The following is a 24,683-nucleotide window of genomic DNA, read 5'->3' on the forward strand; positions in this document are numbered from 1 at the left end:
AAAGGGTATTGATGCTTTTTTTTTTTTAATTTTTTTTTAACGTTTATTTATTTTTGGAACAGAGAGAGACAGAGCATGAACTGGGGAGGGGCAGAGAGAGAGGGAGACACAGAATCGGAAGCAGGCTTCAGGCTCCGAGCCATCAGCCCAGAGCCTGACGCGGGGCTCGAACTCATGGACCGTGAGATGGTGACCTGAGCTGAAGTCGGACGCTCAACCGACTGAGCCACCCAGGCGCCCCAGGGTATTGATGCTTTTAATCCAAATTTAAGATGCCAGGGATTTTACTGAATTACTTTGATGCTGAAAATCTTGGTTCCTAATGACATTAACATAATACTTCATTTGCTTTATTCTTTTCTTTTTTAAAGCTTATTTATTTGTTATCTCTGTTCCCAACATGGGGTTCGAACTCAGGACCCCCGATCAAGAGTTGCATGCTCCACCCACTGAGCCAGCCAGGTGCCCCTTATTTGCTTTATTCTTGATATACATATGGCAGTTCAAAATAATCATAAATTACAATAATAAGTATGGTAAGGCTAAGGAATACAGTTTAAAAATGTTGTCAGTCTTCACAATTTTAGTTAATAAATGACTTTATTAACTTTAGTTAAGAAGTGACCGAAGTAGAAGAATCGTTTTGTGTGTGTGTGTACGTGTGTGTATGCGTGTGTGTGTTATCTTGAATGAAATAGTGAAGGAGGCAATGATCATTAATGTAGGCTAAGCCTCACGTGAAAGGTTGACGGGGAACCTTGAATTATATGGTTGGGTTGCCAGCTCCTGAATTTGCTGATCGATCACCATCATTAAAAGTGCAACATGACTCATGCTTGCCCTCGTTGGTGGTGCAACAGGAGGCATCCAGCACCGCCTACGAGGCAGTCTTGGGGGGAGAAAAGTGAACCTAAACCAACTTAAGCCTCTAGATCTAACTTCACCAGAAATACAGAAGACAGAGGAGCAAATTAAAGAACAGAATAAGGAAGCAGTTTGCCAAACTTAGAATGTGGGGTATTATTTAGAATAAATAATAGTAATAATAAATAATAAATAATAATTATTTAGGATAAATGCCACGGTTTCCTCAACAAATAAATGGGATGAAAAAGGGAATAGAATCCTGTAGAAGAGATGACACTTCAGAGACATGAAGACCGAATGTGATGAGTGGAACTTGTTTGCGCCTTGAGTCAAACCGACTGTAAAAAGACATTTTGGAAATGAACGGGGAAAGAGGAGTACATCCTAGGTATTAGATGACAGTGAACAAGAATTGTTGGGGCACCGGGGTGGCTCAGCTGGTTAAGCTACTCACTTTGGCTCAGGTTATGATCTCACAGTTTGTGGGTTCAGAGACTGACGCTGCTTTGGATTCCGTGTCTCGCTCTTTGCCCCTCCCCCACTCATGCTCCATCTGTGTGTCTCTCTCTCTCAAAAATAAATAAACATAAAAAAGGAATTGTTACTTTTTGCAAGCTTACAAAGACCATATAGTTATATTTGAAAATATATCCTTGCCTTTTGGTGGTGTATACTGACATAATTATAGGTTTATGGATAACATGATATTAAGGGTGGGATTTGCTTTAAAATGTAGGCGAAAAAGGGGTGCCTGGCTGGCTCAGTCAGAAAAGCGTGTGACTCTTGATCTCAAGGTCGTAAGTTCGAGCTCCATGTTGGGTGGAGAGATTACTTAAATAAATAAATAAATTTTTTTTTTTAAAATGCAGAGAAAAGGGGAAAACTATCGGGGGAGGAAATAAATAAAACAGAATATTGATAATTTTTATGGATGGAAGATGGGCACATAGTCCATCACACAAGGTTTTCTTGTACAGAATAGTTTTTTAAAAATTCAAACGGCAAGGAATGGCGAAAGGGACATGCATAAGCATTCCAGGCAGAATGTCCGATGTAATCAAAGATGTGGGTGAGGAGACACCAAAGATGTTCTAGGTGTGGTTCCGTGTGGCATTCAGGATGCAAGCAGAGGGAGAGGGGGAGATAAACTTGGAAATGTAGATTGGAATCAGATGGTACAGCTTTTGCTGCTGAACTGAAGGACCTGAGGCCAACTAAATTAAGACTGGGCATGTGGCCTGGGCACTGATTTTTTTAAAGTGTCCCAGGGATTTCAGTGGGACTCAGGATTAAGGCAGTATGCACCATGAAGGTGGGGAGAGGTCTCTCTTTGATGGTGGTGTTTCTAGGACTTATCCCAGGGATTCCTAGATGGATGATGTCTGCACAAATGAATGAATGTGGAGATAGGAAGACACGTCCGAAGTTAAAAGTGGCATTTAGGTAAAGCCAGCGCCCTACCTCTTTTTATGGTCATGGATACCAACTGTTGGCTCATCTCTCCCTATTTTCTTTCTTTATGAGAAGGTGGGCATTTAGTGGATTAGAGAAAAAGACCCAAAAAGCACTCTCCAAATCTCTGCAAAGACACCCTTAGAGGAAATGGGGCTGGGAAGTCTTGGCTGAGTTCCCTAGTACTGTCAACAGGGAGCTTCCCCCGCCCTAATCTGGGTACTCAGCCAGAGTACCCAAGACTCAAAGAGGAGTCTTTCTAATGGTGTCTGGGCTTGGCCAAGGACTTCTGAAATTCTGATCGTTTCAGCTGACCACACATCTTCCCCATCAGCATGGGTTTCAGGGATGTCAGTACTGAGACTCATGTCCATTGTTTCTTAACCAGGATAACCTGAATAGATGTAATATGAAATTTTGGACAATTATGATGCCATTTCCTACTGCACCCCAACCTTGGTGGCCATCTGATGGCAGGCTGACCTGGGTTTACCTGGATTTTTTCATCATGAGGTGCAGAAAAGGAGATATGGAGATGGCTGTCAAAATCTTAGGATGGAAGGCAAGGGGACTGAATGGAGGTGAGGATCAGGAGAAGGCACTGGTCTTGTGTAACTAGAAGGAGAGTGATGTCATTTAGGAGAATAAGGAATTCTAGAAGGTGAAGCCATAGGTGATGAATTTGGGGTGGCCACAGGGGAAGTTCAGGAGAGACATCAGGACTGGACTGTGTGGTCTGGGAGTCTAGCCCTTGCCCAAGCCCAGCAGAGTCACTTTTGCTTATTTTGCAGCCAGTCTAGGAGCTGTTCCCTCATGTACCACTTGAGAACAAACTGTTGCATTTCCCCTTCTGGATGAGCAGTTGGTGCTGTTGCACGGATGATAGGAATCCATCCTCTGGGAAGAGAGGTGGCACCAGTGATGGAGACCCTTCTCTGGCAGACAGCTCTCATTGGTGTCCCCACTTTGTGCATCCTCCCTGCCCATCTTCTGCCCAAGGTGCTCAAAGAGACAGCAATTCATAGAAGGAAAAGAACGTGCCTTAGAAAGAGCAAATCTGGGTTCAAAAGACAACTCTAGCATATCCCAGATGTGTGGCCTTGAACAAGTATTGAATGTTTTGGCATCTCAGTTGGCCATCTTAAGAGAGGAATAGCAGGGGCGCTTGGGTGGCTCAGTCAGTTGAGCATCTGACTCTTGATTTTGGCACAGGTCAAGATCTCAAAGTTGTGTGAGTTCGATCTCCACGTCGGACTCTGCGCTGGTGGAGCAGAGCCTGCTTGGGATTCTCCCTCTCTCTCTGCCCCTCCCCTGCTCATGAGGTCTCTGTTCCCCGTCTCTGTCTCTCTCAAAATAAATAAATAAACTTAAAAAAAAAAAGATGGCAATAGCATGGCATAATTATTCATAAAGATTCTATTTCAGGGGAAAAAATGCATTTATTTCCATTACAGAATGGACTTTTCCCGGGCCACACCACCCAACAGTTACTACCTTGAGAATACCACTGGCAAAGGGGGTGGTGTTGGTGGTGCAGTGGCAAGTATTTGCTCTTCCTGGGTTAAGAGCTGAGCCTTAAATGACCCTCAGGGAAGCCTTAAGTGCACTAGAGTTTTATTTTGTTTATCTACCATTTTATCAACCCTAATATATTTTATAGGGAACAGGCAGTGACAACACGACGGTGGCAATCTGATGGATCGCTTCAGTCTTAAGCAAGGGAGGAGACAGTCATTTCCTCCTCGGTTTTGCACAGGTTTCAAGATAAGCATCTCTGGGCCCAGATGACTTTTGTAAGTGGGACAAAGTACATCAGGGGTCTTGGAGGCTCACAAGGCTACAGGAGTGGGGCAGGTATCATTAGGAATGCCGGGAGTGCATAGAGGAGGGCACTTGTTGGGATGAGCACTGGGTGTTGGATGTTAGCCAATTTGACGATAAATTTTATTTAAAATAAATAAATAAACAAGTAAGTAAGTAAATAAGTAAGTAAGTGAATGAATGAATAAATAAATAAAAAGGAATTCTGGAAGTGGCACATGCCCACCACGGAGCCCTGCTCTGAGAGTATGACCCATGGCAGGGAGCATAGGGATCCTCAGCTTCAAGTCAGGCGTTCCTTGTTGGAATGCAGGCCTGCAGTTGGCTCATCTCCCGGTTAACCAAGAGAAACCATTGACCTGGATTCTCAGGTGAACCCCCCTGATTCTAGGTGTTAGTTTAGATTTCTACAAAACACCCTGTGCAAGCAAAACACATATCAGACCATGCTCTTATTGATACATAGCAGATCTTCAGTTTGTGCTTGTGCGTGCCACTGTTAGAAGTGAAATCCACTGTGAGAAAAGCCCTCAATACCTCCGAAGATGCCTGTACCCCTAAGAAGCCCTGCTTGTGGCTGCTGTTGGTCCAAGAGATCACTGGCAACGGGAGGACTTGGAGGGGCCTTAGGGACAGGGTGTGGGAGAGATGGGACCCTGGCAGAAAGTAGAGCCGATGACCCAAGATAAGAACTGAACTGACAATTCTTTTGGTTCCAGGAACTAGAAGCAGCCAGCAAAAGTAGTAGCAGGGGTGAAGAACACAGCTGCCGTTTACTTAACAAACACCTGAATAGTAAATGCCATGTGCCAGGCCTTGTGCCAATTACTTTAATTAATCAAACCATTTTAATCCTTCTAACAACCCTAGGAAGCAGGTGCTAGTATCGCCCTACGTTACAGATGAGGAAACTGAGGCACAGAGGGGTTGATGGGCCAAAGTCACATGAGTGACTTTGGTAAGTGGCAGAGCCAGGATTTGAACTCAAGTCTCCTAGCTCCAGAATCCAGGCTCAGACCATTTCTCCATGCTGCATTTGTTAAATTAATTAATTAATTAATTAATTATTTTTTTTTATTAAAAATTTTTTTATTGTTTTTTGAGACAGAGAGACGGACAGACAGAGTACGAGCAGGGGAGGGGCAGAGAGAGAGGAAGTCACAGAATCCGAAGTAGGCTCCAGGCTCTGAGCTGTCAGCACAGAGCCCAATGCAGAGCTCGAACTCATGAAATGTGAGATCATGATCTGAGCAGAAGTTGGATGCTTAACTGACTGAGCCACCCAGGCATCCCTATTTTTGGTTTTTAAAGTTTATTTATTTTGAGAGAGACAGGGACAGTGCAAGTGGGGGAGGGGCAGGGATAGAGAGAGAGAGAGGGAGAGAGAGAATTCCAAGCAGGCTCCACACTGCCAGCACAGAGCCTGATGAAGGGTTTGAACCCACGAACCAGGAAATCATGACCTAAGCCGAAACCAAGAGTCAGAAGTTTAACTGACTCAGCTACCCAGGCATCCCTCTCTGTTGCATTTTAATAGGGAGAATTTCATCTCATTATGAAAAATAATGGTTTGTGGTTTTGAAGACAACGTAGAAACGTATAAAAATGGTTTACCTAATATTAATTGAAAAATTAGTTGTCAAATTATATGTGTGCTATAACTGGAATTGTTAAAGAACAATGTGCAGAAAGAAGTCTAGAAGAAAAACCATGAAGCCTATAAAAGTTGTGCTACATTGGTAAGATAAATAGGGATTTCTTCTTTTACTTCCCCATTGTTGATTTAAAAAATTTTTTTTTACATTTATTTATTTTTGAGAGACAGAGAGAGACAGAGCACAAGTTGGGGAGAGGCAGAGATGGAAGGAGACACAGAATCCGAAGCAGGCTCCAGGTTCCGAGCTGTCAGCACAGAGCCCGATGTGGGGCTCGAACTCACTGACCGTGAGATCATGACCTGAGCCAAGGTCAGACGCCTAACCGACTGAGCCACCCAGGCGCCCCCCCGTTGTTGATCTTAAAGTTTCATTACTTGTAGGATGTTTGGATAATGACTAGAAATTTACAGGCTTACACATTCTTCCCTCTTCGTCCCTCTTTCTGAATGTAGCTTCCAAGGTGGGGCACCTGCGTGGCACAGTCAGTTAAGCGTCCGACCTCGGCTCAGGCCATGATCTCACGGTCCGTGGGTTTGAGCCCCGCATCAGACTCTGTGCTGACAGCTCGGAGCCTGGAGCCTGCTTCGGATTCTGTGTCTCCCTCTCTCTCCCTCTGTCTCTCTCTCTCTGTGCCCCTCCCCAGCTCATGTTCTCTCCCTCAAAACTAAACGGACATTAAAAGAATTAAAGGAAAAAAAAAAAAGACTTGAATGTCGCTTCCAAGGGAACAGCTTGTATCCAAGAGCACATGCAGTCTCACCTTTACAGGGTGGTGTGTTACATTCAAGGGACATGGTCCTAAAGAACTTCTGAACTTCACAACTTACCTAATTTAAGATTTGAACAAACGTTGGACTGTTTCTGTTCACCAGCTAATCCAGCACTCTCGAGTAGCAATGGGATAAATCTAGTTCCCATGAGCCCACCAGCTTTGAGACTACACAATTGTTAACTCTTTTGAATTAAAGGGATTCATACTGTTTCCATTTTGCACATAAAGGGAGACTTTATTAATATTTTTAGAATGAATCCGTATTTCAAACTCACTCCTATCTTGTACAGATTTCGTTTAAATGCTCATTACTTGCTCCAAGTTGATATATTTCTAGGCTATTAGATAGAATGATCTCAAAGGGCATAGCTTAAACCCAACTCCAGCATGTTATCCACCCTCTACCAGGGATGGATGTCCAACTCAACAAATGTTTTGTTGAGTACTTACTTTGAGTCAGGTACTATCAACATGAGTGACAGGATTCTCTGTTCTGAAAGCATTCACATTCCAATGCCTTCTTAAATGCCCACTTAGTCAACACGTGCTTTTTACTGACCATCTTCTTTGTGCTAAATCCTATGTGCTAAAAGAATGGAATATTTTTAAATATTTTATTTATTTATTTTAAGTAATCTCTACACCTGACGTGGGGATCGAACTCATGACCCTGAGATCAAAAGTCATGCGCTCTGCCAACTGAGCCAGCCAGGTGCCCCAAAGAATTGAATATTTTATATCCCAGCTGTTTAGATCCTGGACCCTGCTTGGGTTCCAACCTAACCCTGCCATGTCCCAGCTGAACGATTTAACTCTTTTTGTGTCTCAGTTTCCTCCTCTGTAACTGATGGTAGTAAAATGACTTACCTTTCAGAGTGGCGGGGAACATGTAATGAGTTAGTATGTGAGAGGCTGGCAGGAACTTGGTGAACTCGCAATCCATGCAGGGTGTGGTTATTTTCAGAGATTACCATTAGAGAGCCCTTATGAGACACTTGCCTCTTCCCCAAGGCCCCAGCCTTGTCTTGGGGTTTCCAGAGTACACAAGGATTCTCAACGGGGAGCGGCTTTCTTCCCCAAGGTGCGCTGACGCTTGCATAGGCTCAGGGCTAGCACAGCCTGATCTTTAACACTGTAAATCACAAACGATGTCCTGGTTGGAGCCACGATACTGATAAGAGCTGCTGACAACATGTGGGGTCTTGTGTAAAACATCTACTGTGTGTTACCTCCCAACATCAGCCTAGGAGGGAGGTACTGTCATAACCCCACTTCCCAGATGAAGAAAGAGAGGGTCCACACAACTACACAGAACATTCTCCAAAACTCATGTGTGGAAGACGCAGATTCAGGCAGCATGCATCTTAACTGAGATGTTGAGTTGGTCCTCACCAGACACAAATTCTTCGTCTACCGATTTGTGCATGCAAAGGCCTGAAAATCAGGAAGGATAACAGTTTTATTATATTTTTTAATCTATATAATTATTACTGGGAACAGGCACTGCTAAACACATCACAAATATTAACTGGTTTAGGTATCATTAGTAAGTCCACTTTACAGATGAGGAAACGGAGACACAGGGAAGTTAAATAACTTGACCAGGGTTGCACAGGTAGGGATGATGGGACCAAGGCTCACACCCAGGCCTCTGTGCTGTGCCTTCTTACAGATAAGGATAAGCAGATGGCTTTCTATGAACTTTGGCTTTGTTGATTCACCGTCAAATAAAAACAAATCCTGATTTAGTAAGGAGAGGTTTTATTTGAAAGGGTTATTGCAGGGGGATAGGACTGGCATCGTATGGGGAATACTCTGACGATAGGTCTGCAAGTATCTCAAGGGTTGGACCAAAAACAGAATGTTGCTTTTAGAGGGGGCAGTAAACACGTGCAGATGGCTCCAGGCGAGGGGCATTGCATGGAGAGGCAGGCTGTGACCAGACAGTAGATGAGAGAAGGTTTTCCCCTGAGACCAGCCTATTCTCAGGAGTGGCTGTCTACTGGCTCAGGCTGGGGGTGGGCCAGGGCCCAGGGAAAGAAGAGAATCTGCACCAAATGTTGGTTAACAAGCACTTTTTTCCAATGATTCGCTGGTGACAGGCCATTCAGCTAATTATTTATGGAGCAATGGAGGGCCTGGGTCTGGCCCTGTCACAGGTAAGCCAGGGAAGCATCCATGAGTGTTACCCAGGTCACAGGGGGCAGGTGACTTCTTTGCACTAAGCTGTCTCCTGAGAAACAAAGAGAGGGGGCGATTCTGTTTGCTGTTTTCCAGAATCACAGGGCCTGGCAAAGTTCAACACGCCATCACTCCACTTGCCTCCAGCACAGACACACCTCCTTTTACCTCACTTGGCTTTGTTGTGCTTCGCAGACAATGCGATTTTTACAGACTGAAGGTTTGTGGCAACCCTGTGTTGAGCAAGTCTATTGACGCCATTTTTCCAACAGCATCTGCTCACTTCATGTCTGTGTGACACATTCTGGTAATTCTCACAGTATTCCGAACTTTTTCTTTACTATTATATTTGTGATGGTGACCTGTGATCAGTGATCTGTGACGTTACTATTGTCATTGTTTTGGGGCTCCACGAAGCGTGCCCATAGAAGATAGCAAACTTAATCAGCCCTTCCCTCGTCTCCCCCTGCCCTCGGACCTCCCTGTTCCCTGAGACTCAGCAGTATTGAAATTAGGCCAGTTAGGAACCCTACGCTGGCCTCTAAGGGTGCAAGTGACAGGAAGAGTCCCTCGTCTCTCGCTTTAAGTCAAAAGCCAAAAGTGATTACGCTCAGGGAGTAGGGCGTGTCGAAAGCGGAGATAGGCCGGAGCCAGGCCTCTTGCGTCGTTTAGCCAAGCTGTGAGTGCAAAGGGAAAGTTCCCGAAGGAGATCACAGGGGCTCCTCCAGCGGACACGCAAATGCGAAGAAAGCGAGAGGCCTTACTGCTGATGTGGAGAAGGTTTCAGTGGTCTGGATAGAAGAGCAAACATTCTCTTAAGCCAAAGCCTAATCCAGAGCAAAGTGCTAACTCTCTCCAGTTCCGTGGAGGCTGAGAGGCGAAGAAGCTGCACAAGAAAAGCTTGAAATTGGCCGATATTGGTTCGTGAGGCGCAAAGGAAAGAGGCTGTCGTCCTGACCTCAAAGTCCAAGGTGAAGCAGCAGGCGCTGTTGGAGAAGCTGCAGCCAAGTATTTAGACACAGTGAAAATGGCTACACTGACCAGTAGATTTTCACTCAACAACAAGACGTTCAAAGCTAGAGAGGAGAAATCAACGCCTGGCTTCAGAGGTTCAAAGAAGAGGGTGATTCTCTTCGTAGGGGCTAATGTAGCTGGTGACTTTGAATTGAAGCCAGTGCTCACTCACCCTTCTGAAAAGGCTTGAGCCCTTAAGAATTATGCGAAATCTGCTCTACCTGTGCTCTATGAATGGAACAACAAAGCCTGGCCGACAGCACATCTGTTTGCCTAATATTTTAAGCCCGGTATTGAGACTTACTGCTCAGGGGAAAAAAAAATTTCTTTCCAAATATTAGTGCTCACTGACAATGCATCTAGTCACCCAAGGGTGCTGATGGGGGCGGTACAATGAGATTAATGTTGTCTTCATGCCTGCTGACGTAACATCTGTTCTGCAGCCCATGGATAGAGAAGTAATTTTGAATTTCAAGTCTTATTATTTAAGAAATACATTTTGTAAGGCTAGAGATGCCATAAAAAGTGATTCCCCCGATGCATCTGGGCAAAGTCAATTGGAAACCTTCTGGAAAGGATTCACCATTCTGGATGCTGTTAAGAACATTTGTGATTCATGGGTAGAGGTGAAAATATCAGCATTAACAAGAGTCTGGAAGAAGGTGATTCCAACCCTTATGGATGGATGACTTTGAGGCTGTCCAGACTCGAGTGGAGGAAGTCACCACAGATGTAGTGGAAATAGCGGGAGAACCCAATTAACAGTGGCGCCTGGGACATCTGGGTGGCTCAATCGGTTGAGCGTCTAGCTTTGGCTCAGGTCACGATCTCGCCGTTCGTGAGTTCGAGCCCCACTGCTGTCATCAGACTCACTGCTGTCAGTGCATAGCCCACTTTGGATCCTCTGTCTCCCCCTCTCTCTGCCCCTCCCTGGCTTGTGCTTTCCCTTTCTCTCAAAAATAAATAAACATTAAAAAAAAAAAAAAGTGGAGCCTGAAGGTGGGACTGAATTGCTGCCTTCTCATGATAAAACTTTTAATGCATGAGAAGTTGCATCTTATGGATGACCAAAGAAAGTAGTGGTCTTTGTGAAAGTGGTTTCCACTCCTGGTGAAGATGACTGAAATCACAAGAGAGGATTTAGCAGATAAACTGAATTGTCAAAGCAGCAGCAGGATTTGAGAAGAATTAACGCCAATTTTGAAAAAAGATCTCCTGTGGGTAAAATGCTATCACACAACATCAGATGAAACAGAGAAATCACTCTCTAAAGGAAGAGTCAATCGATGTGGCAAGCTTTACCGTTGTCTTAAGAAACTGCCACAGCCACCCCAACCTTCAGCAACCACCACTCCACTTGGTGAGCAGCCGTCAGCATCCAGGCAAGACCCTCCACCAGCAAAAAGCCCAGATGATGGTTAGCATTTTTTAGCAATAAAGTATTTTTTAAATATATTATTTTTAACATTTATTTATTTAATTTTGAGACGGAGAACGAGAGAGAGAGCGCGACCAGGGGAGTGACAGAGAGAGCGGGAGAGAGAGAATTCCAGGCAGGCTCCACGCTATCAGCTCAGAGCCCGATGCGGGGCTTGAATCACTCACGAACTATGAGATCATGACGTGAGCCGAAATCAAGAGTCGACACTTAACTGACTGAGCCACCCAGGTGCCCCAGCAATAAAGTATTTTTTAATTAAGGTATGTACATTGTTTTTTAGGCCTAATGCTATTGTACATTTAATAGGCTACAGTATAGTGTAAACATAACTTTTATATATGCTGGGAAACCAAAACATTCATTTGACTTGCTTTATTGTGGCAGTCTAGAACTGAATCCGCAAAATCTCTGAAGTTTGCCTGTATCTTCCACACGCCAGGCTCTTCCTAGGAACTTTCTAGAGAGTTAGATCCTGGATTCACGAAGCTAGTCAAAGTTATGACCTTCAGGGGGTGCGTGGCTGGCTCCATCCATCAGTAGAGCATGTGACTCTTGATCTCAGGGTCGTGAGTTCAAGCTCCACATTGGGCATGAAGACTACTTAATAAATTAAATTTTTTTAAAAAGACGCTACTTTCAAAAATATCTTCCAGATTGTTCTCTACTCAGAGAACATGTAGTCAGGATCAACACATCTCCTTCTTCTCTCACTTAGCATAAAGTTTTCAAGATTCACCATTGCTGTAGTGTGTAACAGAACTTTATTTCCTTCTATGGCTGAATCATATTTCATTGGATGGATACACCATGTTGTGTTTGTATCCATCTGTTGGTAGACTTTTGGGTGGACAACCTTTCTCACCCTCCTCTGCACATGCCCTGGCTGGGTGTTTCTTTGCTGCATGGAACCCGGGGCCGTGGGCTTCATCTCTGCACTGCAGAATGATTCTTTCTGTGCAGGGAAGAAACATGCTGACATCCTAATATGACAGAAACCTGTCAGGAGAATTGGAAGCTTGAAAATTCATGGCCTCAATATGCCGAGCTGCGTCGACCATGAGGCAGAAGCACAGGGTTTGGTGTATCACAAATGGGAGGGGCCCTCCGTGGACACATGGCCTTGCCCGCCAGAGCAGGTGTAACCCAGCTCCAGACCCATTCTTCGTGCCAATCGGGTTCTAAGTTAGTTACTTGCAGGTTGATCATACCCTTCCTTGCTGGACCACACGAGGACCATTCTGGACTTGGCTTCCCCACACTTCCCCTCTCTTCTTAAACAGATAAAGGAGAAGGTGGCTGGTCCAGGATAACGAAGAGGCATGGGCTTGGATTTAGGCCCTGGCAGAGAGTCTAAGTCTATCCCTACTATCTCTGTAATGCTGGCCCCTCTCCTTTTCAGTTTTCCCATGTGTAGAATGGGAAAGGTAATCTCACCTGTTGACATTCGGAGAATAATTTTGCAAGACAGTACTGGTCACCAGTGACATCTGGGGTTTCCGGGGTGGTGTAGGGATTTGCGTGCTTGGCACCTATCTGTGGCAGTTGGCACTGTCCAGGAGCTGGTTCCAGCATAGCTGACTGAGAAGTTGAATTTGTCCAGCTGCAGGGCAAAGCCACATTCACTGGGCTCACAAAACTGGTACACACATATATTATTACATGTTGAAGAGCCATAATTCTAATGTGCTGATTTACACCAAGATGGACAACTGTCACCTGGCTCAGATGCTTCTGCCTCCATTGTTACTGTCTCTTCCTCTGGGGGCCCTGATGGTGACGCTTACACAGAGGCCTGTCTCCTGAGCATAGATGCACATGGACATACAAGAAGTAAAAGTTAAATGTAATCAGCATTATTTATAGTAGTCGATACATGGAAGCAACCCAAGTGTCCACTGACAGATGAAAGGAGAGGGGTGCCCGGGTGGTTCAGTCGGTTAAGCATCCGACTTTGGCTCAGGTCATGATCTCACTGCTTGTGAGTTCGAGCCCCGCATCATGCTCTGTGCTGAGAGCTCAGAGCCTGGAGCCTGCTTCACATTCTGTGTCTCTCACTCTCTTTCCCCTCCTCCACTTGTACTTTGTCTCTCTGTCTCAAAAATAAAGACATTAAAAATATTTTTAAAAATAGATGAATGGATAAAGAAGATGTGGTGCACATGTGCGTGCACACACACACACACACACACACACGCACACACACAGAGAATATTATTCAGCCATAAAAAAGAATGAGACCTTGCCATTTGCAACAACATGGATGGACCTAAAGGTATTATCCTAAGTGAAATAAGTCAGGAAGACAAATACCCTATGATTTTACTTGTATGTGGAATCTAATATAAAACAAATTTAAAAAAATCAGAAACAGATCCATAAATAGAGAACAAAGTAGCGGTTGCTAGGGGGAGGGGGCTAGGGGCTGGGCAAAATGGGGGAAGAGCAGTGAGAGATACAGGCTTCCAGGTATGCAACGAAAAAATAAGTCACAGGGATGAAAGGGACAGCATGGGGAATATAGTCATTGTAAGAGTGATGTATGGGGACAGATAGTAGCTACACTTGTGCTGAACACAATATAATGTGTAAACTTGTCAGATCGCTAATTTGCACTTCGGAAACTAATGTCACATTGCATGAGCCATACTCAAGCAATAAATAAATAAACAAAGAAACAAATAAATAAATAAGACAAAAGGACAGAAAAACAGGCATTCACATGCCTTGCTGATAAATGTGAAGGACTAAAATCTATGACCATTTTAAACGTGTCTATCTTTGACCCAGAAAGTCTCAGTGTCTGTCCTAGAAAACAAATACATACATTCAGAGACACATAAGTGATGTTCTTTCCAGCACTGTGCATGAGAGCAAAAGAAGGAATTAACCTAAATTTCCATGAATAGGAAAACGATTATATAACTTTTGGTGCTTATGATGGAATATGACACAGCAATTTTAAAAGATGGTATTTCAATTTTAAAAGAGCTATATCAACTGACATGGATATTCCTCCAAGATACTTTTAAAAAATGTTTTTATTTATTTTTGAGAGACAGAGAGATACAGAGTGCTAACGGGGGAGGGGCAGAGAGAGGAAGACAGAATCCGAAGCAGGCTCCAGGCTCTGAGCTGTCAGCACAGAGCCCGACATGGGGCTCAAACCCACAAACCGTGAGATCGTGACCTGAGTCGAAGTTGGACGCTCAACCAACTGAGCCACCCAGGCAGCACTCCAAGATGTTTTGTTAAGCAAAATGCTACATTCACCCATTTTGTCCAACCCACCACCCCCCGCCCCTCTGACAACCATCAGTTTGTTTTCTGTATTTATAGGTCTGATTCTGCCTTTTGTTTGTTTATTCATTTGTTTGGTTTTTTAGGTCTCACTTAGGAGTGAAATTACATGGTATTTGTCTTTCTTAGTGTGACTGATTTCACTGGGCATCATACCTTCTAGGTCCATCCGTGTTGTCTCAAATGGCAGGATTTCATTCTTTTTTTTAGGACTGTATAATATTCTTGTGTGTGTGTGTGTGTGTGTGTGTGTGTGTATAAAACACATTTTCCTTATCCATTAATCTATTGATGGACACTTAAGTAGCTTCCATTTCTTGGCTGTTATAAACAATGCTGCAATAAAAATAAGGATCCATGTATCCTTACAAAGTAGTGTTTTTGTTTTCTTTGGGTAAATATCCAATAGTGGAATTACTGCATCATATGGTATTTCTATTTTTAATGTTTTGAGCAACCTCCATACTGTTTTCCACAGTGGCTGCACCAATTTGCGTTCATGACAACAGTTCACAAGTGTTCCTTCTTCTCTACATCCTCGCCAACACTTGTTATTTCTTGTCATTTTGATTGTAGCCATTTTAACTGGTGTGAGAGGATATCTCATGGTGGTTTTGACTTGCATTTCCCCGGCACTTAGTGATACTCAACATCTTCTCATGTGTATGTTGGCCATTTGTATGTCTTCTTTGGGAAAATGTCTATTCAGTGCCTCAGCCCATTTTTGAATTAGATTGTTTGATTTTTTTTTTTTTTTTTTTGGTGTTGAGTTTGTCCTTTCACCATCTAATGGTGATCATCCTCTTCTTAGGGACAGTGACACTTCTGTTCAGATTCCAGGAAGGTTTTGTTAGCTTGGAAGTAAGATGTCTTTTCCGATCACTGACACATTGATCCTTGAGTTAACTGTCAGCGTACTCTGATTTCTCATATTTTCCAGTTCTTGGGTAGATGCCTGACTGTAGCCCCTGACTGCTGATAAGAGGGATCCCTCAAGGTTTACAGGAAAGATCACCTGACCCAGCCAGTGTGAAGACTATGTCTCACCTTTAGACTTTTGGAGGCATATTGACTGTTGGGTGTTTATTCTGCTGTGGCCCAACAGGTGATTTTATGTGCATGTTGCCTTCATTCAGACCTTCAGATATCTATCACTTGTGGGCATAAAACCATTTTTCAAGGGTCCATAATATCCTGCAGACTGGTGTGGATAAACTCCCACCTCAAAGTATGAGGGGTATTTTACATATTATTTGTCATCCATTTGTTTCCACAAAGTGACGCACTTAGGGCCTTCTATCTGGTTTCTGTTGCACCTATCCTTCTAGGGTTGATGTCTATTCAACAACTTGGGAGAAGGCCATCATGGGGGAAAAAGTTCTGAGGAGATGAGCAGTGCAGGTGGCTATGAGCCATCATCTTTCATAACCTAGAAGGGACTGGGAAGCTTCTTGTAACTGACTTCTGTCCACAGGGACGCAGGATCTGACATTTTGTTATGTCTCTAAAACCCAAAACCAACCCTAAGGTATTAGTTTGTAGTGAATGATTCACTGAAGATTTTATGGGGTGATGGAAGCTACATCAAATAGGACGCAGCAGAGATTAATAGAAAAATTTCCACGATGTGTCTTTATTTTCCCTCCTAAGTTATGTGGCCACCAGCCACTCCTGGACCATCCCTCCATCAGAAATTCCCCTTTCACTTAAGCCCCCACTCCAAATTTTACCTAACTTTCTTCTTTTTATACAGAGAAATGCATCTGTTTTGGCTTGTCTGTGCATTTTTCCACCTAGCAGATAAAGAAACTTCCTCAAGTGCCACCCTCTCCAGAAAACGTGGACAATCATACCTAGCATGGAATGCTTTCCTCATTAAGTGACTTCTCCTGCCACCTGAGTCTGAGCCCACTTTGTCTTGCCTTCATCCCTTGCAGGTGGTGATTCTGGATTTGGCCATGCTCTGTCCAAATATCTGGATGAGCTTGGCTTCACGGTATTTGTCGGAGTTCTGAATGAAAAGGGACCAGGAGCAGAGGAACTGCGAAGAACCTGCTCCAAGCGCGTCTCCGTGCTCCAGATGGACATCACCAACCCGCAGCAGATAAAAGACGCCCACAGCAAAGTGGTGGAAAAGGTGCAGAACAGAGGTACTGCGACCCACCCCTCCTAGCAAGTGACCCACTCTGGTTCCAGTCTCGAATTACCACTGCCCTCTAGTCCGTTCTGGCTGCTGACCACATGTGAGGGTGTGAGCACCTGTCACATGCCACGGCCTCTCGCAGACACAAAGATGGTACGAATGGGTCAGCAGTCCATCCTCACAGAACTTGAATTCTTTAACCCATTTGCCCAACATCTGCTTGGTCACCCTCCCATTACTTACCCTCATGCCCGCGCTTCCCGTTGCTTTCCTCCCACCAATACTAACATGTGTTAGACTTAAAAAAAAAAAAAAAAAAAGTAACAATTACTGTCTTCCTTTAGTCACAGCCCTTTTTCTTCCCCTTCCTTCATGGCCGAGCTCTTTGGAACCCTGCTGTCCTGTTTTTAACTTGTTCACCTTCAATCCTGTGTTGGCTTACTGGTCTGGCTGAGCTAATAAGTGTCATCCTGAACACCTAGCTGTTTATCTCTCTGCACTATTTTATTTTTTAATTAAAAAATTTTTAATCTTTATTTTTGAGAGACAAAGAGAACAAGTGTGTGAGCAGGGGATGGGCAGAGAGAGAGGGAGAGAGAGAATTCCAAGCAGGCTCTGCACTGTCAGCATAGAGCCAGACGCAGGGCTCCAACCCATGAACCACGAGATCATGAACTGGGCTGAAACCAAGAGTCAGAAACTTAACTGAATGAGCCACCCAGGCAACCCCCCCCACCTTTGGTTTTTTTTTTTTTTTTAATTTTAATAATCCCTTTTACTTAACCCAGTATATCTACAACATTAATATTTCAATATGTAATCAATACAAAGGTTATTAGTGAAGTATTTCACATTTTTTTAACTAAATCTTTGAAATCTGGTGTGTATTTTATACTTACAGCTCAACTCAATTTAGAGGCTAAATTTTCAATAGTTAAAGTGAAATATAGTCCTACCAAAACCACAAAGCTGTATTTATTTTTATTTATTTATTTAATTTAAATCCAAGTTAGTTAACATAGAGCTGCAGTATTATAAATGTGGTGACCACCCTCCCTTGTCTTGGCTTTGAGGTCTCCAGCTTTCCTATTGCTTCCCTAGTTCTCTGATTTTTTGTTGTTGTTGTTGTTGTTGTTGTTTTTGCTTCTCCTGCCTGAACCCCTTCTTCCATCCTCCCATAGAATGTGAATGTTTCTGCAGGCTCCATCCACAAACTTCCCATTCCATGTTTCCTGGGCTAAGCTGTTCTGTCCCTGTGCTACTCAGCTGCATATTACATCACCTGGCGAGTGTTCGAAACTACCCATGCTTGGGCCCAGGATGGCCTACATAAGTTGGAGGCCCCAGGGCAAAATTAAAATGATGTAAGGCCCCTTGTTTCAAAAATGATGAAGACTTTAAGATGATGCTAGCAGAGAATTGAAACAAGCAGGAAGATCAGAAGCACAGGGCCCTGTGTGACTGCACAGGTGGTACACCCATGATGCCCACCCAGCCTGGGAACCTTTCCCCTAACCAACCAGATCGGTGTCTACAGGCAAGGATTCAGCTGTCCTTCAGTAAGGGGGCTGCTACTGTTGCTAGCCTGTTGCTACGAATGTCAGCGGCAAAGATCCCACTCGGGGGTCCCAGGCCTCAGTATATTTGAAAGCTCCCTAGGTGATACTAAGGTTCTGCCAGAGCTGAGAAACACTGAGATGTATGCCAGTCACTTCCAAGTGTATTACCAGTCTAGCCCCCTTCTCAACATCTCGACCTATATGTATATAAAACTGTCTGCCTGACATCCCGCCTCCCTTTGCTAAAACCTGACCTCATTATCTTTTCCCCTGTTGCCTGTCTGCAAATGCGCTTACCCTCCTTCATTCCACAGCTCAGAAGTTGGCATTGGCATGAAGTCAGTCATCCAAGACAGCAGCCTGGGGGGTCACTTAGACCTGCAGATAACCCAGTGGGTCTCTATCTGCCACCAAATACAATCTAAACCCCTTCACAAGAATTTGAAAGCTCTCAGGATAATGGCCGCTGACAAACCCTTAATCTGCAATACCTATTGGCCCACTCGGTAAATTCTGATCAGTTTCCAGAGTAGAATATGTGAAATGTGCCATATCTTTGTACATGCAGCTTCCTCTTACCAAAAATTTCCCTCTTGCCTCTACTCCCTTTTTCTAAGACTCTTGATTTGTCCAACTGCAGACTCTACTCCCACAGGAGGCCTGGCTCAAACATAACATCTCGCGCAGGATCTTCCTGTTGATCCAAGTGACACCATTCACTTTCTCTTCTGGACGCTCACTTGTTATACCTTGCATACACCTGCATTACTGATTATAAATATCTGTCCATCTCCTGCTCCTCACCACCAGGTTCCTTGAGAATCACAACTATGTTCCCAGGAAGATTCGTTCAGACGCCAGTGGCACAAACCCAGGTTGAAATTGCTAACGTATAAAGGAATGTATGTGCGTAATTGAAATGACAGGTTAGCTTCAGGCGTGTTGGATCCTTAAACAATGTCATCAGGGCTCAGTCTCTGTTTCTTACCCTGCTCTCTCCCTGGTTGGCTTCACGTTGGGGCTTTGCGTGGAGGCCTCAAGCACTTGCAGCTTATATCCTCTTTACTGCTGACATTTTCAGCATAAAAAGAGTAATATTATCTGCTTCATTTGGCAGTTGAAGATGTAGTTATATAGGAAGCACTTAGAAGAGTCCCTGACATGAGGAAGGCATTCAGTACGGGCTTCTGTTTTCCATTCATTCAACACTAAGCACAGTCCCTGGCATATAATAAATATTCAGCAAGCATCTAAGAAGTGAGAGGAGGAAAGAAAAATAGACTTTTTGTTATTAGGGATTAATTTTCAGCAAGTTTAGCAATGTGTGGTCATTTTCTAGAAAAGTAGTCTTCCTGGCCTGCTCTTTTGTGGTCTCAGAGATTTGAGCTTGTCCCTCTTAAGAAAGGGACTTCATGGTGTCTATTCAATAAGATATTCGATACAGACCCCTCTAGTGAGGCCCAGAGGGGCAGTATTAACCATACTGAAGGATAAAGCAATGGGCTATAGATATGGAAATACTACACCAGCATCCAGGGATGCTTGAAGGGGTGTGGGGGAATACACTTCCCAATGAGCGAGCCCATGCTATTTTGTGGCCAGAATTCTGGACAGCCACCCTCTTCCGAGGCAGAATTATCAATATGCCTTCTGTCCGTTTTCCTTGAGGTCTCTCTCAACCTCAGCCTCTCGACTCAAAGAGGAAGTGAAGCAGTGAAACACAGAATTTAAAATCACCAAGAAGGAGGTTTCCTGAAGAACCCTCTGGGACCTGTAGACAAACGAGAAAATGTCAGCTTCTGTAAGAGAGCTGTCACTGTGCTGTGTTCCTACACAGCACATTATTATATAAGTAAATATTACTTATTTTAAAGTTAATACGACCCATAGGTAGAGTGGGCTTATCAGCCATCTTAAAATTCTATGGCAGGAGTTGGCAAACTATGGCCCTGTTCTGTTTTGTTTTATATTTTATTTTGAAAAAATTGTAGATTCGTAGGAAGTTGCAAATAAATGTCAGGCAGAGCCTGTGTGTGTTTTGCCAAGCCTCTCCCAGTGTTAACATCTTACATAACTACAGTACAATATCAAAACCAGGAAATTGGCATTGGTGTAAGCCACAGAGCTTATATTTCACCAGCTATACATATAAGCATGTGTGTGTGCACGCGCGCACATGCGTGTGTAGCTTTGTACAAGAGCATCACAATCAAAACAGAACTATTCCATCACCACCCGGCTCTCTCGTGCCACGTTTTTAGAGCCATATTCTCATCTGTCACTCCTGGCGATCACAAATCTGTTCTCTCTCTAACTTTGTCATTTAAAGAACATTATATAGAATGCCACCTGTTTTTGTACAGCCTCTGAGCTAAGGAAGGTTTTTACAGTTTTAAGTGGTTGAAAAAATCAGAAGAAGAAGATTATTTTGACAAATGAAAATGATATGGAATTCAAATGTCAATGTCCATAAATGCAGCTTTAGGGTGGCCCTGCTCCCATTCATTTACAGATGAAGTCTGCATCTGCTCTTACCCTATAGCATAGCTGAAACAGTAGTGCTCACACAGAACTGTTCACTATCTGGCCTTTTTCAGAAAAAGTTTGGCGACCCCAATTCTAGTGCCTTCTCAAGCTGCTGCATGTTGCCTGTCCAAGGTGTACATCAGGCTGAATGAATTCAGCAGAGGCGTCCCCTCCTCCATCACCATCCTCATAATAGCTGTTGAGCTCTTACTACGTCAGGCATCATCTCAATTAGGGCTCCCAATCACGACTGTGTATAAATATCAGACCCCCAGCTCAGGTGTGTGAGAAATGTAGCATTATTTTCTGTGACTCAACTCTGTATTTGAGCCATCTCTCTGCCATGTGGCAAAAACCATTTCAAATGAAACTTTCACCTCGTTTCCCCAGGGTAGCATCTAAATTCCTGGGGAGGAGACATTTCTTCTTTGATTGTCAATGCTTCACGCTGACTCCTGCTGAGGCGTCCAACAATCTGTCCAGTCCTTGCACAGGTTGGCTGCCACTTACCTTCTTGATGCCATCCAAAAGGCACCATTAGGGCTGGACTTCCTGCCATTTGTGTCTCTGAGGCTCCTTCGACTTCTCTCCGTAACACAGGTTCTCACACTTGACATCACTTGGACGGTATGGTCTGTCACCAGAAGCTGAGCTTCAACAACAACTTCTGCTTGCTAGCTTCTGATCTAGCAGGGCTGAAGTGGGGTTCCAGAATCTGCATTTCTAACAAGTTCCCATTTGTGCTGGACCACATCTTGAGAGCCACTGTTGTAAACCAGGCTGGGGCTCAGGGAACTCAGAGAATAAACATACCCCAGGTTCTGTCATCTCTGTTTCTCCCAGGTAAAGAGGAACCAGGTCACTCACTTCTGCTATAGAGCCCACCTCCTAAAAGACATTAGGACTTTTTGGATTACCTCTTTCCCACCATTTAGGGCAGTGGTTCCCAAGCTTGCTTATACATTGGAATCCCCAGGGGAATTTTTGAAACTATCAGTGTCAAGGCCCCTTCTCTTCCCTATCCCAGAATTTCTGATGTAATTGGCTGGGATGTGGCTGGACACTGGGGTTTTAAAAAGTGCTCCCCCCACCCCCAGGTGATCCTAATGTGCAGTCAAGGTTGCAAACCACCACTTGGGAAGAGGGCTTCTCCAAGTGTGGTCCGGACCTGCATCAGTACCACCTGGGAGGTCGTTAGAAATGTAGATTCTCAAGCTCCATCCCAGACACCCCCAAATGGGATTCCCTGGAGGTGGGCCCAGCGGTCTGTTTGTACGAGCCCTCTGGGTGATTCTGATGCAATCAATAGGATTAGGCTGGGTGGGGAAGGGACTAGGGCTCAGAGATTCTGCCATCTTCTTAGCTCTCGACACTTCTCTAGCTGTCTCATTTCCCTGGATTAGGGGATCTCTTCTAGTTTAGGGAAAAGGGAAGACAGGCTTCTATATCATCCCGCATGGTCCTAAGGATGTTCTACTGTCTCTACCACTACTTTGAGGGAGAAACATGAGGTAGGCCCTTATTACTATCCCCCTTGCTGCTGCTTCCCTCTGCGGATACAGCAAATATCTAGCTGCTTGGATGTAGGAAAGTGTTAGAAGGAGAAGAAAATACCTCCAAAAATACATTGCTTAATATTTCAAATCTACTCACTACACAACCCCCCCGCCCCCACCCCAAAGGAGGTGGTTTTAGGTATTCGAGGAGACTGAGGTCAGAGTTTGAGTGATCTGCCTAGATCCTAAACCTGAAAGGGGACTTTTAGACTCTGGAGCTTTAAGTGTTAAAAATCTTCCTGCTCTCCAGCATCATGAGACATTAAACTCATTCCTTTCTGTCCTCAGGACTGTGGGCTGTGGTCAACAATGCTGGGATCATTGGCTTACCAGCGGATGGGGAGCTCATTCCCATGACTAACTACAAACAATGCATGGCCGTGAACTTCTTTGGGGCCGTGGAGGTCACAAAGGCATTTTTGCCTCTTCTTAGGAAATCCAAGGGGAGGCTGGTGAACATCAGCAGCATGGCAGGTGAGTTGGCCTTTCCCCACAAGGTTATACGGTGCCTGTTGTGCAAGATGTGGCTTGTTGCATTCTTTGTGGACCAAAGAAGAAAGCAGGACAGGCTTCTGCAGGGCTGGGTCGAGATTAGTCAAATTGTATGTTTACCGTTCATCTTAATACAATAAAACCTTCCCTTTCAAATCCTTTCATGTACAAACGCTTACCTCTTACGTCATCTACTCATTACTGGGGATTTAGGTTTTACATATCTTCATAACCATAAGCTTCCTAGATTTGGACAGGAAATCCTGCATACAGTTACTGGTAATCTGTTTTGAACTGGGCACATTTGTAAGATGAGTAGGCGAACGTCCCCACTGTTGGCACTGATGGAGCTCCACATCCCTGTTGGCTGCCCAGTGGTGTTTTCCATAAGATCCTTCCCAATATTTTGCAATCTCAAGGCAGTTGGGCAAGAGTGTGACATTTGATGACTCACTTTTTTTCCATTTCAAAGAACAGATAGTCAACAACTTGAGTCCAGGGTTTAACAAACTCCCTTTCATAAACAAGCCCATGTATGTGATATTACATCCTTTCTTCTAGGACAGGCATTTTCTTTCCTTTCCTTTCCTTCTCTTCTCTCCTTCTTCCTCTTTCTTTCTTTCTTTCTCTTTCTTTCTCCCCCCCTCTTTTTTTTTTTTTTTTTAAAGTAGGCTCCACACTCAGCTCAGAGCCCAACACAGGGGTTGAACTCATGACCCTGAGACTGAGACCGGAGCTGAGATCAAGAGCTCAACACTAAACCAACTGAGCCACCCAGGCGCCTAAAACAGGCATTTTCAAACTGGGGTTCCTTAGATCCTGACTTGGCTTTGGGAATGTCCATGGGGTTGTCTTTCGGGCCACTGCACGAGTGAAAGGGAAGCCAAGGGGGTGGGGGCTTGGACTTTAGGATCCTGCCTTCAAATAGAGGAACACCACTACTCTTCACTGTTTGATCAGTTGGTTCCAAACAAGATTATTTTTTTTTTAAATGAAGGGTCCACTAGTTATTTTATTTCATTTATTTGGTTTTTGGGGTGAGGTTCTTTGTATAGACTAGGCAATTATCACCGTTCATCATATTTCCTTCCTACCTTTAACTCAGCAACTTCCTTGAACTTAACTACGTGAATGTGGGTTACTAAGTTGGTGATTGGCCTGAGGAGAAAGGAAGCAAAGAAGGGAAGAACAACAAGAAGGAGAGAGGGAGGAGAAAGAGAATGGGGAAAGAAAGCTAAGGTGGTTAACAGAAATGAGTATTATATTTTAACTTGTATGAGAATCCTGAAATAGTTCCAATTTCTTGCTACCTCGCTAAGTGAACAAATCCTGGGAAAACACATTTGCAACATTTCAGCCTTATCTTTCTTCTGAACTTAGCCTTCAAAATTTTTACCTCTGTGGAAACCTCACCTTTTTCAGCTCCCTGGCACAGCCTGGTACCTCTGAAAAATTCTCACACACTCCTTGCCTCACTCATTAAACAAATATTTACTGAAATAACTGATCATTGCCTGCTTCTTGGCACACTGACAAACTTTGCTCTTTTCTCTCTTTGCCTTCAACTTTGAGCAGCTCATTCATTAAGACTGTACTTTAGTTATCACTAATAGGCACACTACCTGCTATGGGCACAGGGTCTGGCATGTAGGATCTCAACTAATAAATGAAGAAATCCAAGTGTGAGAATGAATGAAAAATGGATGGATGAATGAGGGAATGAAGAGTTTACAATACGGAACATGCCTGTTCCTGCATCTCCAACTTGGCTTCTAGTGCTTTTTCTAAACCAAGTCTTCGTACTCTCTTCTGTTTCCATTGGAGGGACACTTGAGTGTTAAAAAAAATAAATCACAATACCTTCACTCTTATTCTTACGGTGGATGTGCAAATTCTTTACATCT

At 44.0% G+C, this 24,683-nt stretch overlaps 1 protein-coding gene across 1 annotated transcript in view; it reads left to right on the plus strand.

Annotated features, from left to right (window-relative positions):
- The window catches only part of HSD17B2 (hydroxysteroid 17-beta dehydrogenase 2), an 86,401-nt gene that overhangs the window by 31,589 nt on the left and 30,129 nt on the right, over positions 1-24,683 (plus strand). Inside the window, exons 2-3 of the mRNA XM_058706668.1 lie at positions 16,441-16,653; positions 22,576-22,761. Of these exons, the coding sequence (XP_058562651.1) occupies positions 16,441-16,653; positions 22,576-22,761 (399 nt within the window). The remainder of the gene's footprint in view (positions 1-16,440; positions 16,654-22,575; positions 22,762-24,683) is intronic.

This window comes from Neofelis nebulosa, chromosome 17, assembly GCF_028018385.1.
Source record: "Neofelis nebulosa isolate mNeoNeb1 chromosome 17, mNeoNeb1.pri, whole genome shotgun sequence".
In the NCBI taxonomy this organism is placed as follows: Eukaryota; Metazoa; Chordata; class Mammalia; order Carnivora; family Felidae; genus Neofelis; species Neofelis nebulosa.